The sequence below is a fragment of the Monodelphis domestica genome, chromosome 7 (genome assembly GCF_027887165.1).
Source record: "Monodelphis domestica isolate mMonDom1 chromosome 7, mMonDom1.pri, whole genome shotgun sequence".
Lineage (NCBI taxonomy): Eukaryota > Metazoa > Chordata > Mammalia > Didelphimorphia > Didelphidae > Monodelphis > Monodelphis domestica.
Genome location: NC_077233.1, coordinates 57,765,983 through 57,784,438, shown reverse-complemented (window position 1 = coordinate 57,784,438; position 18,456 = coordinate 57,765,983). Strand labels below are relative to the sequence as shown.

Below are 18,456 nucleotides of genomic sequence, written 5' to 3'. Positions count from 1 at the left end.
GTGCAGAGATTCTTAATTTTTGGTTTCTTTATGTCATGGATCCCTTTGGCAGTCTGGTAAAGTCTATGGACTTCTTCCCAGAATAATTTTTTCTGTTAATTACAAATGGAAAATTTCAATTAGTGGTTAGTGAAAATAAAAAGATGTATTTTTCCCTATCCTGGTTCAGAGACTCTCAGAAGTCTATCCATAGACGTCTTAGGGGTCTGTGAACCATAGTTTAAAAACCCTTAAGTTAGTGAAATAATAGGATCATAGACTTAGAGGTAGAAGAAGTCTCAGAGGCTTTAAGTCCAATCTTCTCTTTTTACAAATGAGAAAACTGAGGCACAAAGACAGTAAGTGACTTGTTTAAGGTCACATAGCTGTTTAGTGTCTGGGATAGGATTTGAACTCAGGTCTTCCTGACTCCCAATCTAGTGCTGCATCCATTATGCTGTATCATATGAATGGAAAGGAGGGACATATGTGAAAAATGTTGTGATAATATACAAGATAATATACAAGATTAAGTAACACACAGAGGTGTGATAGTGAGTAAGGATGCAAGGACAATTAAGAACTTGAGAAACCTGGGTGACTGGAAGGGTGGTGATGCTTGAACAGAAACATATACCCATCACAGGACAAAATTGGAAATGTTGGATCTGTGCTCTTTCCATTATGCCATTAGGCAATCCTTAAAAAGTGATGCCCAAAAGGAGATTTCTTATAGCACCCAAAAAATTAAATTAATCTGAATTCCTGGTTTTTTAAGGGTCCCACTTTGTCAGTTTTTATCAATTGAATATACTATAGTTAAGGATATCAAAGGGATCTTCTTGTAATCTCTGATCGGTAATGGGGCACTGAGGATAGAGCACTAGATAGAGAATCAGGAAGACCTGGCTTGGAATCCAGTTTTATACTTAGCTATGTAATGCTGGGGAAACCTCTCTCTGAGGTTCAATTTCCACATCTATGAAAAAGGGTGAATAATAGCACCCATCCCCACAAGGTTGGTGTGAGAATTAAGCACGTTGCCAGTCCAAAACCTCAATATAAATGTCAGCTGTTAGGATGATAATTAGGTTATTATTAGCATTATTTGATTATTAATTTTTGAGGTTAATGATAATAAAATTGGGTTGAGAGGCATCTTAGTGAAATGGTTAGAGAAAAGTAGCCTCAGGTCTGGAAAAAGCCCTCTCTCTTACATTTATTGGCTATGTGACCTGGGAAAAGTCACTTAACTTCTGTCTCAGTTTCCTTATCTATAAAATGGGGATAATGATAGCACCTTGAGGCAGCTAAGTGGCTCAATGGATAGAGCACTGTGCTAGGAGTAAGGGACTCTCATCTTCTTTAATTCAAATCTGGCCTCAGACACTTACCAGCTGTGACTAAGCAAGTCACTTAACCCTGTGTTCTTCAATTTCCTCATCTGTAAAAATGAATTGGATTAGGAAATGGCAAATCACTCCAGTATCTTTGCCAAGAAGACCCCAAATGGAGTCATAAAGAGTTGGACACAACTGAAATGACTGAACAACAACAATAGCACCTACTTTTTAGAGTTGTTGAGATGATAAAATGAGAAAAAAATTGTAAAGCACTTTCTAAATCTTAAAGCACTATATAAATGCTAGCTGTTGTTTCAGTCACTGGATTATACATTTAGAAATGGCCATCTAGTTTACGTACACCCCCCCCCCTTTTTTCCAGATGAGGAAACTGAGGCCAAAGGAAATTGAATGACTTGTCCAAGATCATGGAGAAAGTAAGCATCAGAGGTGGGATTTGAACCCAGATCCTCTGACTCCAGAGTCAACGTTCTTTTCACTGTTCTATGCTACCTCCATTGATTCTTTTCTTTTCTAGTTACTACCTCCAGTCCAGAAATTCCAGCTCCTAAGGAGGATGTGCTTCCTGCCAACATAAGCAACATGAGCAACTTTGCCAAGAGTAATACTGAACTGTACCATCGCTACAAAGAACTGGCCCCCAAGTTGCTGGATGAGATCTCAAAGCTTCTGATCACCTGCCGGAGCTTAGGCATTGTCATGCCCAGGGGCATAAAAAACATCTTTGAGTTCACATGGGAGGAACTCATCATGGAACCACCCAGCCCAACATCATCCAAGATCGCTGGCCTTGACGTCTTGTTTGGATCAACCTCTCCAAACATGGATTTATCTCTTTCTCCTGGGCTGTCCAGGAAGCCCATGGCCAAGAATTCACCATACCCATCTCCATCCTATATCCAACCCATATCCAACAGCCAGCAGACACTCCATAAATTCCAAAAGAAATCAATTTACTTACTGTCAGAACTCCTTGCCCTTAAGCTGAAGATGATGATAGAGTCATCATCAGGTGAGCCTGGCTTTGGAGGACCACTCTCAGACCTCTGGACTGAGTTATAACATGCCCTCTAGGTAAGATTTAGGTTATCTAGTCCAAACCATTAATTTTATAGCTGAAAAAACTGAGGACTTTTCCAAGGCCACATAGGTAGCAAACGATTGGATTTTAACCCAGATCCTCTCACTCTAACCACTACATTGTGCTACCTCTCAGTCTGAAAAGTTCAGTGTACAGCCAATCTCTCTGCTCTGGAGTCAGAACACCAGAGTTCAAGTCCCACCTTTGACGGATTACCTGTGTCCCCTTAAGCAAATCATTTAACTTCTCTGGGATTCAGTTTCCTCATCTATAAAATGAGAGAGTTTGACTAGATGACCTCTGATCCTGTCCTCCTAAGCTGTTCTCTCTCCACTTCTACTACCACCTATGTGGGGCTTAAGAGTGATCAGGGAAAGGGCAGAAATTGTGGTTCTTCTTTGGGAGTTCTCAAATAGTTCTTCCTTCCCCACTTTGGTTCCTCCTAGCTTTCCTTTGATTCTTTTTTCTCCTTCCCTTCCCCAACAATTCCCCTCCCAACAAGCCCAAGGTAGCAGCACTGGTTTGGGGACTGATTAAGAAGAGAAGGTGGGTCCATTTCCTTTTTACTTCACCTTGAGGCCTGCCGCCATTTTCCATGCCTATACCTGGGAAAGCTAGTGGCAGAGGGGGTCCCTTGTATGTTCTGGGATACATAGACTCAGCAGCACCAGGAGACTGACCATTTAATTCACAATCGAGTGGCTGCCTTCCTGATCTTCCCTCTGCCAGTGTTTCTCCCTGGCTATTTCTCTTTTAAAAAAAACATATATTTTATTCTATCAATTAGCCCAAGTATTTATTGGGTGCCTACTATGTGCTGGGCATTGTGTTAGGTATTGGGGATAGAAAGACAAAGATGAACTATTCCCTGCCCTGTTATTGATGCATTTTGTTTTTGAAGCCCTTGTTGCTGAAAATACCTTCTCTGCTCTCCCACTTCCTTGTCACAAGGAAACATTCTTTCAATAAAAATACATAAAGGAGTGACTTTGTCTGATAAGTGTATTCAGGATCTCCCACCTCTCTGCCATTCCCTTGCTCTTCCTGGAATGTCTAATACAAGGTATACGCAGGTGAAGGAGCCAGTGTCTTGTCATGTAATGGAGACACAAAATGGCGACACAATGTGAGGGCTGGCTTCTCTGAGCCCTGTGCCTCCATTTCCCCCAGACCTCTAAGCTTATCCTCACTGTCTACTCATTTCCAGGGATATTCCCCTGGGTTCACTAGTCTATTGTTGGAAGAAAAATATTTTTTCTTTATTCCTTCACAGTATCAAGCCACATGGATCTTTCAAGGCACCTTACTGAGTCAAACCAGCTCCTGCGTTTCAAGGCCAAGGAGATGATTTTAGAGTCTATGCTGGACACAGTTGGACTGGGGAAAGGTAAGATAATTCAATCACAACTTCCAGAGGGAAGGGAGGGACCTAACACTACCCCCCTCCCACCCCCATCCCCTTTAAGGCTGTGAAGCTACTAAGTTGTTTTTATTTAAAAAAAATTTTTTTAATCCTTACCCTCTGTCTTAGATTTAATACTAATGATCTGTTTCAAGATAGAAGAGCAGTAAGAGCTAGGCATTTGGGGTTAAGTGATTTGCCCAGGGTCACAGCTAAGAGGTGTCTGAGGTCAGGTTTGAACCCAGGACCTCCTGTCTCTAGGCCTGGCTCTCTACTCACTAAGCTACCCAGTTGCCCCTGAATTGTTTTTCTTAAACAAAGAACAAAAGGATGTTTGTCTCCCAAGTGGTCTCAAAGAGGAGGAGGATTTTTTTTTCCACATTCATGAACTAAAATTCAGTTACAAATGAAACCTCTCTCTTCTGTCCTATCCCAAGACCTTTGCCTAGGATTCTCATCCTCAGAGGCATAGGTGGGAAATCTTATAGTACGGGCATGGCCCCATCTCAACCCTACATATGGTCACCTTAAAAAAATGGGGAGCCACTAGCTTTGATGCCAATGTTGAATGTTATTTTTTTTTTATTCTTGAACATTCCCCTTTCTTTGCAAGATCGTAGTTAGTTCTTCCTGGTGCTTGGATCTGCCCAATTGTTTTGTATTCTTGTTGTATTTTATGCTCCTCCTAAAACATTCTAACTAAAACATTCTATTCTAAACCTGGACCTTGGACTGATTCCAGAAGGGTCAATTTTCCTGGATGGGGCAAGGAGGGAAAGTATACTATTTTCCCAAATATTGTTTTCTTTGTAACACAACGTATTTTATTTTGTACATTTAAAAACATGATTCTGAGGGGTAATCCATAGATAGACTGCTGCCAAAGAGGGGTACAGAGTACACAAAAAATTAAGAACCCTAGAAAGGCACTAGAAAACCTAGATTTGGAAAAAGCTACACTGTAGAACCAAAAATTTTCCTGGACTTTTTCTACCTTGACGCATCACCTAAGAGGACCCCACCCCCACCCCATTATGTCAGAACCTGCTTAATTCGAGGCATAGCGTTTTTTGTTATAAGAATGTCACTCTACAAATCCTTCCTGTGGAGAATGATTTTCCATCAGGGGTTTGCTCACAGAGAAATGACAGGTGACCATTTGGGAGCATGGTACATTCAGAAAGGAACACATTGGGTCAGAGGCCTTGGGTTCAAATCCCAGCTCTGTTTGTTGCTAGCTTACTTACTAACCGAGTGGCCTTGACCAGGTCATAATCTCTCTGGGCCTTAGTTTCCTCATCTGTCAGAATGGAAGAGTTGGACCAGCTGACTCTTCACATCTCTCTCAGCTCTCAGTGATCTTAAATCTTAACAAAAAGTATTTGTTTCAGAAAGTTCCAGACTGCAAAAATGAGACCCTGATTTACCCCAGTTTTTTGTTTTTGCTTTCATTTTGTGTGTATTTTTTTTTCCAGAACAACATCTCACCTGTATTCATAGTGATTTATATCTGTAATTGGACCTCAAACTTAATGGCATATGAACCGTTCTTTGAAAGCCTCCTTCAAGATAAGCCATTTGACCCAGAACATAGTGAATGGCTAGATCCAAAGAGTAGTCATTAATGGTCTGATAATAGCTTCAAAAGGGTCCAGTGAACTTGTGCTTGATCCTGCGATATTTAATTTCTTTTCAAACTATAATATTAGTTTAATATTTTTATAAAGGCATAAATAGCAAGCTGAACAGATTTACCCCGAGGAAGGAGAGTTAATACACTGGAAGGCTGAGACGGGATTCAAAAAGATCTCGTCAGGCTCAGACATGGGGACAAATCTAATAAGATGAAATTTACTAGAGATGAACAAAGTCTTCCATTTGAGTTCAAAGACTCAACTTCACAAGTACAAGATGAGAAAGGTGTAGCAAGAAAGCAATTTGTCTGTTCGATAAAAAAATCAATGAATTTCAATCCAATTTTAAAAAGTAAAAAGAAACTAGCTTTAGTTCCCGATGGGTGGCTTCCCAGTGTGTTTGCTTAGGTACGTAGAAGACTTTGCCTTAAGTGGTAGGTGGGGTGCCCCCCAGTGTTGAATGTACAGGGAAGTTGCTTGTTTCTAAGTTATTCCCACATTTTAACTACCCAAAGGGACCTGACTCATACAGTCCCTGCCCTGACCCTTTGGGCAAGACTAACATATCTAGTCTGAAAAGGAGAATTGTCCTTGATGGGTTTGGTAAGGTTTTCATGTAACTCTAATGCCATCCATTTCACGTGCTTTAGTTCTTATCCATAATATTCAACAGATATCATGTCAGAAGTCATTCCTAAGCACAGAGCGAAATAGGGGCCCACCCTGAGTCTTCTTCCCCACTCTCACAGTCAACAAGTTTTACTGTTGTTGTTTTGCTTTGCTGGTGTGTTCTACCTGCCCCAGAGCTTCCAGCTGTGGTGCCCATCCTCCAGAATAGTTCTTCTTATTTCCCATGCCTCCAGAGACTCACTAGAGATCGAACCGGTCAATTAATTTGTGCCAAGGGAAAATGATTGCTGAGGGCACAGCCTCTTACTACTGGGATCAGACCTTGTAAGCCTTATCAGGGACTTTAAATAGCTTTGAATAAAGATGAGGATTTCAGGCATGTTGGAAGGTGAGTAAGCAAGCAGGCTTTGGGAGCTTCGTATTTCACACTATCCGGGTGGTGGCTTACTCTGTCTCTGTATATATCTAGCCAACAGCTATTAATTTTATCATAAGCATGGTAGATAGAGAAGGTAGTGATTAGGTAGTTAAGAAAGGGGCAGGAGGCGAGAGAAGTAGTTCTGGAATCTCTGTCCAGGGTTAGTGTCAGACAAACTGAATTCACAATGACCTTCTAGGAACATCACTTGGAGTCTTGTGTGGCTTTAGAAATCAGATTTTGGAACTCACTTGGATAGGCAATGGACAGAAATGAAAGGATGCTGGGAAACCATGGGAGCAGGTAGAATAAGAAGGGCTCTCCATGAAAATGGTACCAAGAAAGCCATGACTTGGGGTGGAGGAGTCACGACCAAAATAATGAAGAACCAAGTGGATGAGGAATGATTCCTCCTCCCCTTGCTCTCGTCTTTTTCTGTACTGTATGCACTTGGTAGTTCACATGTGAACTTGTAAGTACAGACCCAAAGAAACCAGACTTCAGCCTTAATTCTCCCAGAATTCCTGGGTATCTGCTCAATGAATGTGTACTACTTGCCCCTAAGTCATAGTGTAAGCAGGTAGTATGGTGAGGTCTGAGGCTAATTGTTCATCCAAACTGAAGGGCTCCATACAATGTTAGAGGAATAATTTCTAATTTTATTCTAATTCTAATTCTATTAAAATTCTAATAATAATAATAATTTCTAAGAGCTGGGAGCTGTAACCAGGGAAGGGCAACTGGTGTTTTATCTCAGGATGCCCAAATCTAGAAAAGGTGAATATTTGTTTGACATCTTTCAACAGATTAATGACTGAATTTAGTTAAAATAAAAAGGTTTAAGACAGCAGGTATTTCTCTCTCTCCCTCATTGCTTCCTTCCCCATCCTTTTCTGAGTGAATTCCACGTCCCCAAGACTGCCCACAAGGAGCACAATGGAATATTCCTCTGGGTGCATTTTGTGATACTTGCCTCAGGTGCAAGGCATATTATTTATGATTCAGCCTTGGAAATAAAACATTGCCAGGGAAAGAAAGAATGAATGAATGTTAGCAGAGGAGGAATGGTAGGGTTGGGAATTTCCAAAGTCATCCTATGTCTTCTCCTTTTCTTCTTCCATAATTGATTCTCTACTTACTCCCCACAGAAGCTATTCTAAACCTTCTCTTTTCTCCTAAAGTCCTCCATACCTCCTCTTCCCAAGTCTCAGCTGAAGACTTTGCCTGCTACCTTACTGAGAAGATTGAAGGCTTTCAGTGTAAGCTTCCTCTGATGCTCTTTACTTCATCTTAAAATCCCTTGACATCAAATTCAACTCTCTTTTCCTTTCCCCTGGCTTTAATAAGGAGGTGATTCTACTCCTTGCCAAGGTCATTCACTGTAATGTGCCCTTGATGCTTCACCTTCCTTCTCCAGCTGATGCAACCTCTCTGATCCCCCCTCTAATCTTCAATTTCTCCCTGTCAACTGATTCTTTCTTTATTGCCTTTAAACATGACATAATATATCTCTTCTGTCCTTTAAAAAAGAAAAAAAAATTAAGTAACCAGACCCTACCATCTCTCAAGCTAAAATCCTTTATCTTTTCTCACCTGACAAAGCCTTAAAAAAAATACAAAACCCCAACCTTTCCTCCTATGACTTCCTCTTCTTTTCTCTTAGCCCCTTGCAGCCTGACTTCTTACCTTATCACTCACCTGAAACAGCTCTCTTTGAAGCTACCAAAGAGCTCGAAATTCTGGTTCTTTCAGTCATTTCTACCTTTTTTCCTTCTTAACTGTTCTGCTACATTTGCCTCTCTTCCTCACTCCTGGTTACTTTCTCCTCTTTCTGCTTCTATAACATTATTTCATCCCAGTTCTCCTCCTACCTCTCTGCCCACTCCTCCTCAGTTTCCTTTGATAGCTTACTATCCATATCATTGCATTTAACTTTGGATATTACCTAAATCACTGTTTTGGGTCCTCTTTTATCTCTATACATCTCAGAGTGACTTCACCAGCTTCCATGTTTTTAATGATCATTTTTACAGAGCTGACTTACAGAACTATATATCAACTTGTCTCTCCCCTGAGCTTCATTCCCATGTAATTCCCATTGCCCAGTGGGCCTTTCAAACTCAATGACCCATAGACATCACAAAAATATCCAAAATATAGTGTATTCTCTTCCCCCCTTCCAACCCAATCCTATTACAAACTTCCTTTCTTCTAGACACCCAGGTTTATAATCCAGGAAATATTCTTGGTTTCCTTCCTTAGAAGTCCTTTCCTCACACTGCCAAAATGATTTTCCTAAAGTGAATATTTGACCATATCACTCCCCATCTCAACATACTTCAGTAGCTCCCTAGAACCTCCAGAATCAAATATAAAATCCTGTTTGACTTTTAAACTTTCACAAGTTGGCCCCTTCCTATCCGTCCACCTGCAGTCATTGTATAAGAAGCCTTCTCTTGCACTTTGCAATCCAGCCAAATATGTGACGTTCTTTTCCTTACACAAGACACTCCATATCCCCATGGTTGTTCCCCCATGCCTGGAATGTGCTCCCCCCTTACTTTCATCTCAGAGAATGCCTGCCCTCCTTCAAGACACAATTCAAGCAACACTTTTTACACAGACTTCTGACTCCCTTTCTCCTCCTATTTTACCTCTTTATTCCCTCCCTAATTTGTTATTCTTTTTCAGTCATGTTGATTTTTCATACGTGACCTTTTAGTCCTAAGGACTTTTGGGGGCAACTGACTGCTTTGTTATTATCATCCAGTTGTTCAGTCTTGTCCAACTCTTTATGAGTCCACGTGGGATGTTCTTGGTAAAGATACAGAAGTGGTTTGCCATTTCCTTCTCCAGCTCATTTTACAGATAAGGAAACTGAGGCAAACAGGGTAAGTGATTTGCTCAAGATCACACAGCTAGTAAGTGTCTGAGGCTGGATTTGAATTGGGGAAGACAAGTCTTCTTGACTCCATACCCAGCACTCTATCCAATGTTCCACCTAGCTGCCCTCGTATTTAAGAATTTTATATTTATCCTCTCTAATACATATGTATTTTCTTCCTTTGTAACAATGTAAACTCCTTGAGAGCAAGGATTATTTCATTCTTTATTTTGCTTTAAGCATCACATAGTAGGCACTTAAAAATTATGAGGGAAGTCAATGCCATTGGTCTGGTAGATCCTTAAGGGAACACTGTCCCTCTCTGAATGCCTTTTATTTTTTATTTCAGGAGGAGGAGGAAACCCACTCCAAGTCTATACAGCCATAGGTGTAAACTGTCCTTACCAGCTCACCTATCAGTCTTCTAATGCCTGTTTGAGTTTTTCACTCTCTGGAGCAAAAGAAAAAAGAGAAACCCCAAGTAAGTGACATCTCTCCTCTTCTTCCCCTGCTCTACCACCTCGAGAACTCCCAGGTGTTTTTTTATAGCAGCCAAAGACTTTTTCCCCCCTTTTCTATCCAGAAATTGGAGCACTGATGCCTTAGTTAAATGGCAATAATGGTTTAAAGTTTGTAAAGCAATTGACATTAATATGTTATCTCAGGTTTGAATCTCCCAATGACTGTAGGCAGGTGCTTCTATTGTACCCATTTTATAGATGAAGAAATTAAACTTGAGGAATATTCCCAGGGTCACACAGCTAGCATCTTAGGAGAAACTAGATATTATACAAGAAATGCTGGCCACAGTGAGAAGAAAATGGGCAATGAAAACTATCATTCTTCACAGATGATATGGTAGTATACTTGGAGAATCAAATAAAAATTAGTCGAAATAATTAGGAACTTTAGTAAAGTTGCAGTATATAAAAAAGCCTACATTAAATCACTAGCATTTCTAAATATTACCAACAAAGCCCAACAGCAAGAGATAGAAGAAGAAATTCCATTTGGGAGTCTACCTTCCAAACCCTGGAACTATGCAAACATAATTACAAAACATTTTTCACACAAAGTCAGAATCTAAACAGCTGGAAAAACTGTTCATGGGTACTACAAGCAAATATAATATAAAAGGCGATTTACCTAAACTTATCTATGCCAATCAAATGCCCCAAAATTATTTTATAGAGCTAGAAAAAAATGACAAAATTCAACCAGAAGAATAAAAAGTCAAGAATATCAAAGAGATCTTTGTAGAAACTCATTTTTTAAAAACTCTTACCTTATGTCCTATTAACAACTCAAAGACAGAAGGGCAAGGGCTCAGCAAACTGGGTTAAGGGACTTGCCCAGGATCAAACAGCTAGAAAGTATCAAAAGCCAAATTTGAATCTAGAACCTCCCATCTCTAGGCCTGACTCTCTGTCCATTGAGCCACCCAGCTGCCCCTCCTTTACATTCATTTTTTTTTTTAACCCTTACCTTCTGTCTTAGAATTGATACTCTGTATTGGTTACAAGACAGAAGAGTGGTAAGGGCTAGGCAATGGGGTTTAAGTGACTTGCTCAGGGTCACACAGCTGGGAAATATCTGAGGCCATATTTGAACCCAGGACCTTCTGTCTCTAGGTTTGGCTCTCCATCCACTGAGCCACCCAGCTGCCCACCTTTACACTCTTAATAATGATTGAGGGACATGTGTTCCTCCTCCATACCCCAAGAGCTTAAAGTTTATGTAGGTTATATCTATTGATTATTTACCATATTAGAAATTAAAACATCTTTGTATTATTATGCAAACACTGGATCTAGCAGATCCCCTGAAATGGCCTTGGAGACTACACTTTGAGAAATACTGATCTAGTCTGCTCCTCTCTGTGTCCTACAACCCCTCCACCCCTTCTAAAGAAGAAGGAACTGAGATCTGCAATTAAGGTGCTTGCCCAAGTGGAACTGGGTTCTCTGATCCCAAATCCAGTATTTTTTCTACTCCTCTCTCACCTCTGCATAATAGAATCTTTTTCCCCTCAAAATTCTACTCACATCTGAGCGCCCTCTTAGATATAAAACCTGTCCTCATCCCTCCAGTAACTAGAGGCCCCACTCCATTATCTTGTATTACCTTTTGTCTCTATTTCAACTGTACTTATTAATGTATGTACGGTATTTCCGATAGATAATAAACTACTGGAGGACAGGAACTATTTCTTTCCTTTTATGAGAAAGCTAGATGGTACACTAAGCGGTCTAGAGTTCTGGGATTGGAGTCAGGAAAACTTAATTCAAATCCAACTTTAAACACTAGCTACTCGGACAAGAGACTTAACCTCGATTTGCCTCAACTATAGCCTTCAACTATAAAATGGGGTATAATCATCGCACGGATCTCTCAAGTGAGATGATATTGTAAGATGCTAACACGATGCCTGACCCAGAGTAGGTACCGTATAAATGCTGGCTCTCATCATCATTAATGATTTTGTCTCTGGGTCTCAGACCTACTATAAGGTTTGACTCCTATTCAGTGCTTAGTAAAATCCTTATTGATTTATTTATAATGAATGGCTTTCTTTCCATGAGACCTAGCCCTCCTTGACTCTGGTGGGTCTGTCTTCTTGGAAATCATTTAAAAGTTCCTCTCCTACCTAGAATGCCACAGACCAGGAACCTAAGAGTCATTAGCTGCTTCTTTCCTCTTACAGGTAAAAATAAGATAATTACTGCTGAAGAGTCCAATGGAAAAATTTTGGGGAGCAGTGCTCCCAGTGAACTCTTTATCCCCAATGACCCCTGCATTCAAGCCCGAGAAAAACTACAGGCAATGTGTCGAATGATGTAAGCCTCTTTCTAGGAGGAGAAAGTGGGTATTCTTGAGTTTGGAGGTGGAGGGAAAACTCTTGGAGCCTGAAAGGTGGCTGGTGGTATCAAGGTTCTAGTGTCCCCACAAAGGCAAAGAGAAGAGATCCTGGGAAAGGGACAGCCTAAGCCTTGTCTAGCTCCCCAGTTGCAATGAGGGTCTAGGGAGAGAAACACTGAGGCCGGTCAGCTCTGGAACATACCTGGCAAGTGAGATTATAATTAGAAAAGTTTACTTTCAAGCACATCCAACTCCCATCCCACATTCTCTCAGAATTAATCTCTAATGGTGGACATTAAGGTATCAGCCCAGCAGTTGCAAAAGGCTTTTAGAGAGCAACCAGACCGTAATACCATACCTTTTAGAGACAGTGGGTAACTTCTCCCACAAAGAGAACCTGTGGAGGAGTAGATCCTTAAATCACATTATAGAATCAGCTATTTCTAGAGTGTTTAGTTATTTTTTTTAAATAGCCAGACTGTATAGCTGATAGAATGCTGGACTTGGAAGAAAGACCTGAGTTCAAATTCTGCCTCATACTCAGTCCCTAGAGAGGTTAACTTTTATCAGCCTTATACCATGTAAAATGTTTTACAAAACAAAAGAGCTACTATGTAAATGCTACCAATTATTTTTATTTTCAGCTCCAAATTCCTTCCCTCTCTCCTACTACCCTTACCTTACCCATTTAGAAGGAAGGAAATAGAATACTTATTACACATATGAAATCATACAAAATATATTTCTACATTAGCCATGTTGTAAGAAAGGATCAAGAAAAATAAATATGCATATATATACACATATGTGTGTATATACATGTATGTGTATGTGTGTGTTTTAATCATCAGAGATTACCAGTTCTCTCTCTGGAGGAAAAATAGTATTTTTCATCATGATGTCTTCAGGATTGCTGTGGATCATTGTATTGATCAAAGTAGCTAAGCATTTCATAGTTGATCATTGTTACAATATTGCTATTAGTGTATACAATGTTCTCTTGGTTCTGCTCACTTCTCCTTGCATCAGATCATATAAGGATTCTTAAGATTTTCAGAAACCATCTGATCATCATTTCTTATAGCACAATGGTATTCTATCACAACCATATACCACAACTTGTTTAGCCTTTCCCAAAGGACAGACATTCTCCTGATTTCCAATTTTTTGCCACCATAAAAAGAACTACTATAAATATTATTGTTTACATTGTTTTCCCCCTTTTCTTTTGATTTCTATGGGATGCAGACTTAATAGTGGTATTGCTAAGTCAAAGGATATGCCCAGTTTTAGAACCCTTTGGGTATATTTCCAAATTGTTCTTCAGGATGGTTGAACCAGTTTACAGCTCTATTAATAATGCATAAATGTATCGATTTCCCTACATCCATTCCAGCATTTACCATTTTCCCTTTCTTACATGTTAGCCAATCTAATGGGTGTGATATGTTATCTTAAAGTTGTTTTAGTGAACATTTCTCTAATTACAAATTATTTAGAGCATTAAAAAATATAGTTGATAGTTTTGATTTCTTCTTCTGAAAACTGCCTACTAATATCCTTTGATCAATTGAGGAATAGATCCTATTTTTATTATTTTGGCTCAATTTCCTATGTAATTAAGAATGAGACCTTTATCAGAGATAATTACTGTAAAAATGGTATCCCAAGTTTCCTACTTTTCTTCTCATTTTTACTGCATTGGTTTTGCTTATGCAAAGTCTTTTTTAACTTCATATAATCAAGATTATCCATTATATCTCTCACAATATTCTCTATCTCTATCTTTTATTTGGTCATGAGCTCTACCCCTAACTCTGAATCTGACAGATAATTTTTTCCACCCTCCCCTAATTTGCTTAAAATATCACCCATCAATCTAAATCATGCACTCCTTTAGTCCTTATCTTGGTATATACTTTGAGTTGTGTGGTTGGGGATAAAGGAGGGAAAAGGATAGGAAGGAGGAAGGATATGAAGGTAGCTGGGGATCCTTCTCCCTCCCCCCCCCCCCATGACAGGGAAATTGACTAGGCTTTCCTCTTAACTCGGCTAGGGAGTTTAAATCAAATCAAAGCTAGACTCAATAGAAAGTCAGGTCGTTTTATTTAGGATTTTAGGCAAGGAAAGGTTTGGGAAAGTATAGGAAAGTTTGATCTCCAGCAGATACACAGGGACCAAAGCTCTCCACTCAGGTTTGGTGGGAAAAGGCGCAAAACCCACCCTCTCTCTTCTTTTATTCTCCCTCTGACACCTCCCACAAAGGAAGAGGGATGTATTTGAGGAAGTTGCAATAGAGAGTCCTGGAAGATGTAGTCTCCCAAGACTTAGATCCATTTCAAAATGCACAATATCTCCCTGTGATCCTTTGGGAGACCAGTCTCCCCAATGGATCATAACAAACACAAATAAACTTACAATCACAATCAAAATAAAGGGTATATACATTAATATAAATGGGGAAATTCAACAATTTTTAAGATAAAAGAAACAGCAGAAGAAAACCAAATACTTGGCACTTTTAAAAAAAAAATGAGGCAGTCCCCTTTTTTCTCAACAACAACTATATCTATATATATACTGTAGTAAGCAAAGGAATACTGCAAAATGATTCTGCAAAATGAACTGTTTACTACAATACATATATATATTTCCATACATATATATTTTTTCATATATATGTATAACAAATGCATTTAAACAAAATAAATTAATTTAACAAAACAAATGAATTTAACCCACCAAAGTTCAATTCTGCACCTCTGGTTTGCTCAGGATCTCCTGGAGCAGTGTGTTGTCTCTACAGACATCTCCATGGCATCTTTCGCAAGGAGTTCAGTTTCTGGATTCTGGGAGGCAGAAAATTTATTTCACTAAAATAACTTAAACTTTTCATATGAAATAAAAGCACAGTTGTTGGTCTGTGTCTATTTTTTGCCAGACTTCTTTCCAGTTTCCCTAGCAGTTTTTGTTTAATAGTGAGTTCTTTTCCCAGTAAAGTGGATCTTTAAGTTTGTCAAACACTAGGTTACTGTGGTCATTTACTTCTGTATTTGTTGTTGTTCAGCCTTTTCAGTCATGTCTAACAATTATAACCTAATTTGGGTTTTTATTGGCAAAGAACCTAGAGGGGTTTACCATTTCCTTCTTGATATGATTTAATAGATCAGGAAAGTGAGGCAAATAGGATGAAGTGACTTGCCAGGGTCATACAGATAGTAAATACCTGAAGCTGTATTTGAACTCAGGTCTTCCTGACTCCAGGCCTAAAACTATCTACTGCATCACCTAGTTGCCCCATAATGGAAGTATATTACACCTAATCTATTCCATTTGATCAACAACTCTATTTCTTATCCAGTACCTCATAGTTTTGATAATTACCACATTGTAGTATAGTATGAGATCTTGTACTTTGAGGCCTTCTTCCTTCACATTTCTTTTTCATTGATTCCCTTGACAGTATTGACCTTTTGTTCATCATCATGTCATCATTTTTTCTATCTCTATAAAATAGTTCTTTGCTAGTTTGATCGGTATAGCATTGAATAATTTAGGTGGTATAAATTTATTATATTGGCTCAGCCTACCCACAAACAATTTATATTTCTTTTATTGTTTAGCTTTGTTTTTATTTATTTGAAAAGTAATCTGTAATTATGTTCATGTACTGCCAAGTATGTATCTTGGCAAGTAGACTCACAAGTCTTTTATACTGTCTGCAATTAGTTTCAATGGAATGTCTCTTTCTATTTCTTCCTGCTGGGCTTTGTTGGTAATATATAGAAATGCTGATAATTCACACAGGTTTCTTTTATATCCTGCAACTTTGCTAAAGCTAATTGTTTCTGTTGATTCTCTATGGTTCTGTAAACATACCATCATGTCATCTGCAAAATGTGACAGATTTAATAACAAATTTGTTTTCTGAACTTATATGATCCAAACTGTCTCCCTCCCTTCTTCCCTAACCCCTCCTGTCAAGCAATTAAGTCTGGGTTATATATGTATTATTACAAGAAACTTTTCCATATTATTCCCTAATGTATATGTTTTTTTTTTTAATGTATATGTTTTTTAAAAACTTCCTATCTTCTGTCTTAGAATCAATACAAAGAATTGGTTGCAAGGTAGAAAAGTGGTAAGGGTTAGGCAAATGCAGTTAACTGACTTGCTCAGGATCATACAGCTAGGATATGTCAGGCCACTTTTGAACCCAGGACTTCCCATCTCCAGGCCTGGCTCTCTATCAAATGAGCCACCTATCTGCTGTCTTAATGAATATTGATATAAAATTTTTAAATAAAATATCTAAAAGGTGATTAGAGCAATATATCACAAAGACTATTTACTATGACCAGGTTGTATTTATATCAGGAATGCAAGACTGGTTCAATATTAGGGAAACTATTATCATAATTGACCATATCAATAACAAAAACAGAAAAAATTATATGATTATCTCAATAGATTGCACAGGTGTCTTTGTGCACAAAAACGCACAAAGACAATCGTCATCCTCAGTTCGAGAGACAACCAACATCTCAATAGACGCAGAAACGTTTTTTGACAAAAGACACCATTCATTCCTTTTAAAAACATGAGCTTAGAAATAAATGTAGCTTTCCTAAAAACGATCCGTAGTATCTATCTAAAACCATTAGTACGAATAATCAATCTGTAATGGGGATAAGCTAAAAGCTTTTCCAATAAGATCAGGAGTGAAGCAAGGATGCCCATTATCACCTCTATTATTTAATATTGTATTAGAAATGCAACAGAGCAATTAGAGAAGAAAAAATTAAATGAATTAAAATTAGACAACAAAATGATCACTTAGCAGATTATATGATGTCATACTTAGAGAATCCTGGAGAATCAACTAAAACTAGTTAAAATAATTACCAACATCAGCAAAGTTGCAGGATATAAACTGATGTAAATTATCAGCATTTCTATATATTACAAAAAAAATCCAGCAGGAAGGAGTAAAAAGAGAAATTAATTTAAAATAACTGGAGACAACATAAAATACTTGGGAGTCTACCTGTTAAATCCAAGAACTATGTAAACACAGTTCTATAACATATTTTTCCACAATCATATCTAAACAATTAAGAAATAGACCAGTGGAATAGATTAGGTATACCATACATAATAATAAAGACCATAGCAATCTAATGGTTGGTTCAGGTTTAGGGGATAAGAACTCATTATTTGACAAAAATTGTTGGGAAAATTGGGAAACAAGTTGGCAAAAACTAGGCATAGACCAATATCTTACACCAAGATAGGTCAAAATGGGTATTTTATTTAGTCATAAATGGTGATACACATAAGCCAATTAGGGGAACCAGGAATATCTTAACCTGTCTGATCCATAGATAAGGAAGAATTTGTGACAAATCAAGTGATAGAAAATAGTATGAGAAGTAAAATGGATGTTTGAGTTAAATTGAAATATTTTTGCACAATCAAATCCATCATAGTCAAGATTAGAAGGAAAGCAGAAAAGAGGGTCAAAAAAATTTTAAGCAAGTTTCTCTGCTAAAGACCTCCTTTCTCAATCATATAGAAAAATGCATGAAATTTATAAGAACATTCCTCAGTTGACAAATAGTCAAAGGATACAAATGAAGAATGCTGAAGAAATGCTGAAGAATGAAGAAATCAAAGTTATCTATAATATAAAAATAATATAAAATAATATCTATAATCATTTGAAAAAATGCTCTAAATCACCATTAATCAGAGAAAGGCAAATTAAAACAACTTGATATACCACCTCATACCTATCAGACTAGCTAATAGGATGGAAAAGAAAAATGACAAATATTGGAAGGAATATGGAAAAACTGGGACACTAATACACTGTTGGTAGAACTATGAACTGATCCAACCATTCTGAAGAGCAATTTGGGACTATACCTAAAGGGCTATACATTTATACTTTGACCCAGAAATACCATTACTAGGTCTATATCCAAAGAAGTTTTTTTTTCTTTAGTAATATTGTATGATAATCAACAATGAATGACTTCACATTTTCAGCAATATAATGATCCAAGAGAATTCCTAAGAACTAACAAAGAAAAACTCTATTCACCTCCAGAGAAAAAACTGTATGCAGTTTTGAAGCATACCTTTTTTAACTTTATTTTTCTTGGAGGGTTTTTTTTTTCCTGTTCTGTAATTACTTTTAAAA

At 38.2% G+C, this 18,456-nt stretch overlaps 1 protein-coding gene across 4 annotated transcripts in view; it reads left to right on the top strand.

Annotated features, from left to right (window-relative positions):
* Positions 1–18,456, top strand: part of C7H3orf20 (chromosome 7 C3orf20 homolog) — a 98,969-nt gene that overhangs the window by 13,519 nt on the left and 66,994 nt on the right. For 3 of the 4 annotated variants that reach the window (XM_007500271.3, XM_007500269.3, XM_056804702.1), the window contains 4 exons: positions 1,861–2,355; positions 3,698–3,811; positions 9,742–9,873; positions 12,097–12,229. In XM_007500271.3, the coding sequence (XP_007500333.2) occupies positions 1,861–2,355; positions 3,698–3,811; positions 9,742–9,873; positions 12,097–12,229 (874 nt within the window). Of the gene's footprint in view, positions 1–1,704; positions 1,760–1,860; positions 2,356–3,697; positions 3,812–9,741; positions 9,874–12,096; positions 12,230–18,456 lie in introns of all 4 variants that reach the window. The other variant, XM_016424507.2, reaches the window with a different exon arrangement.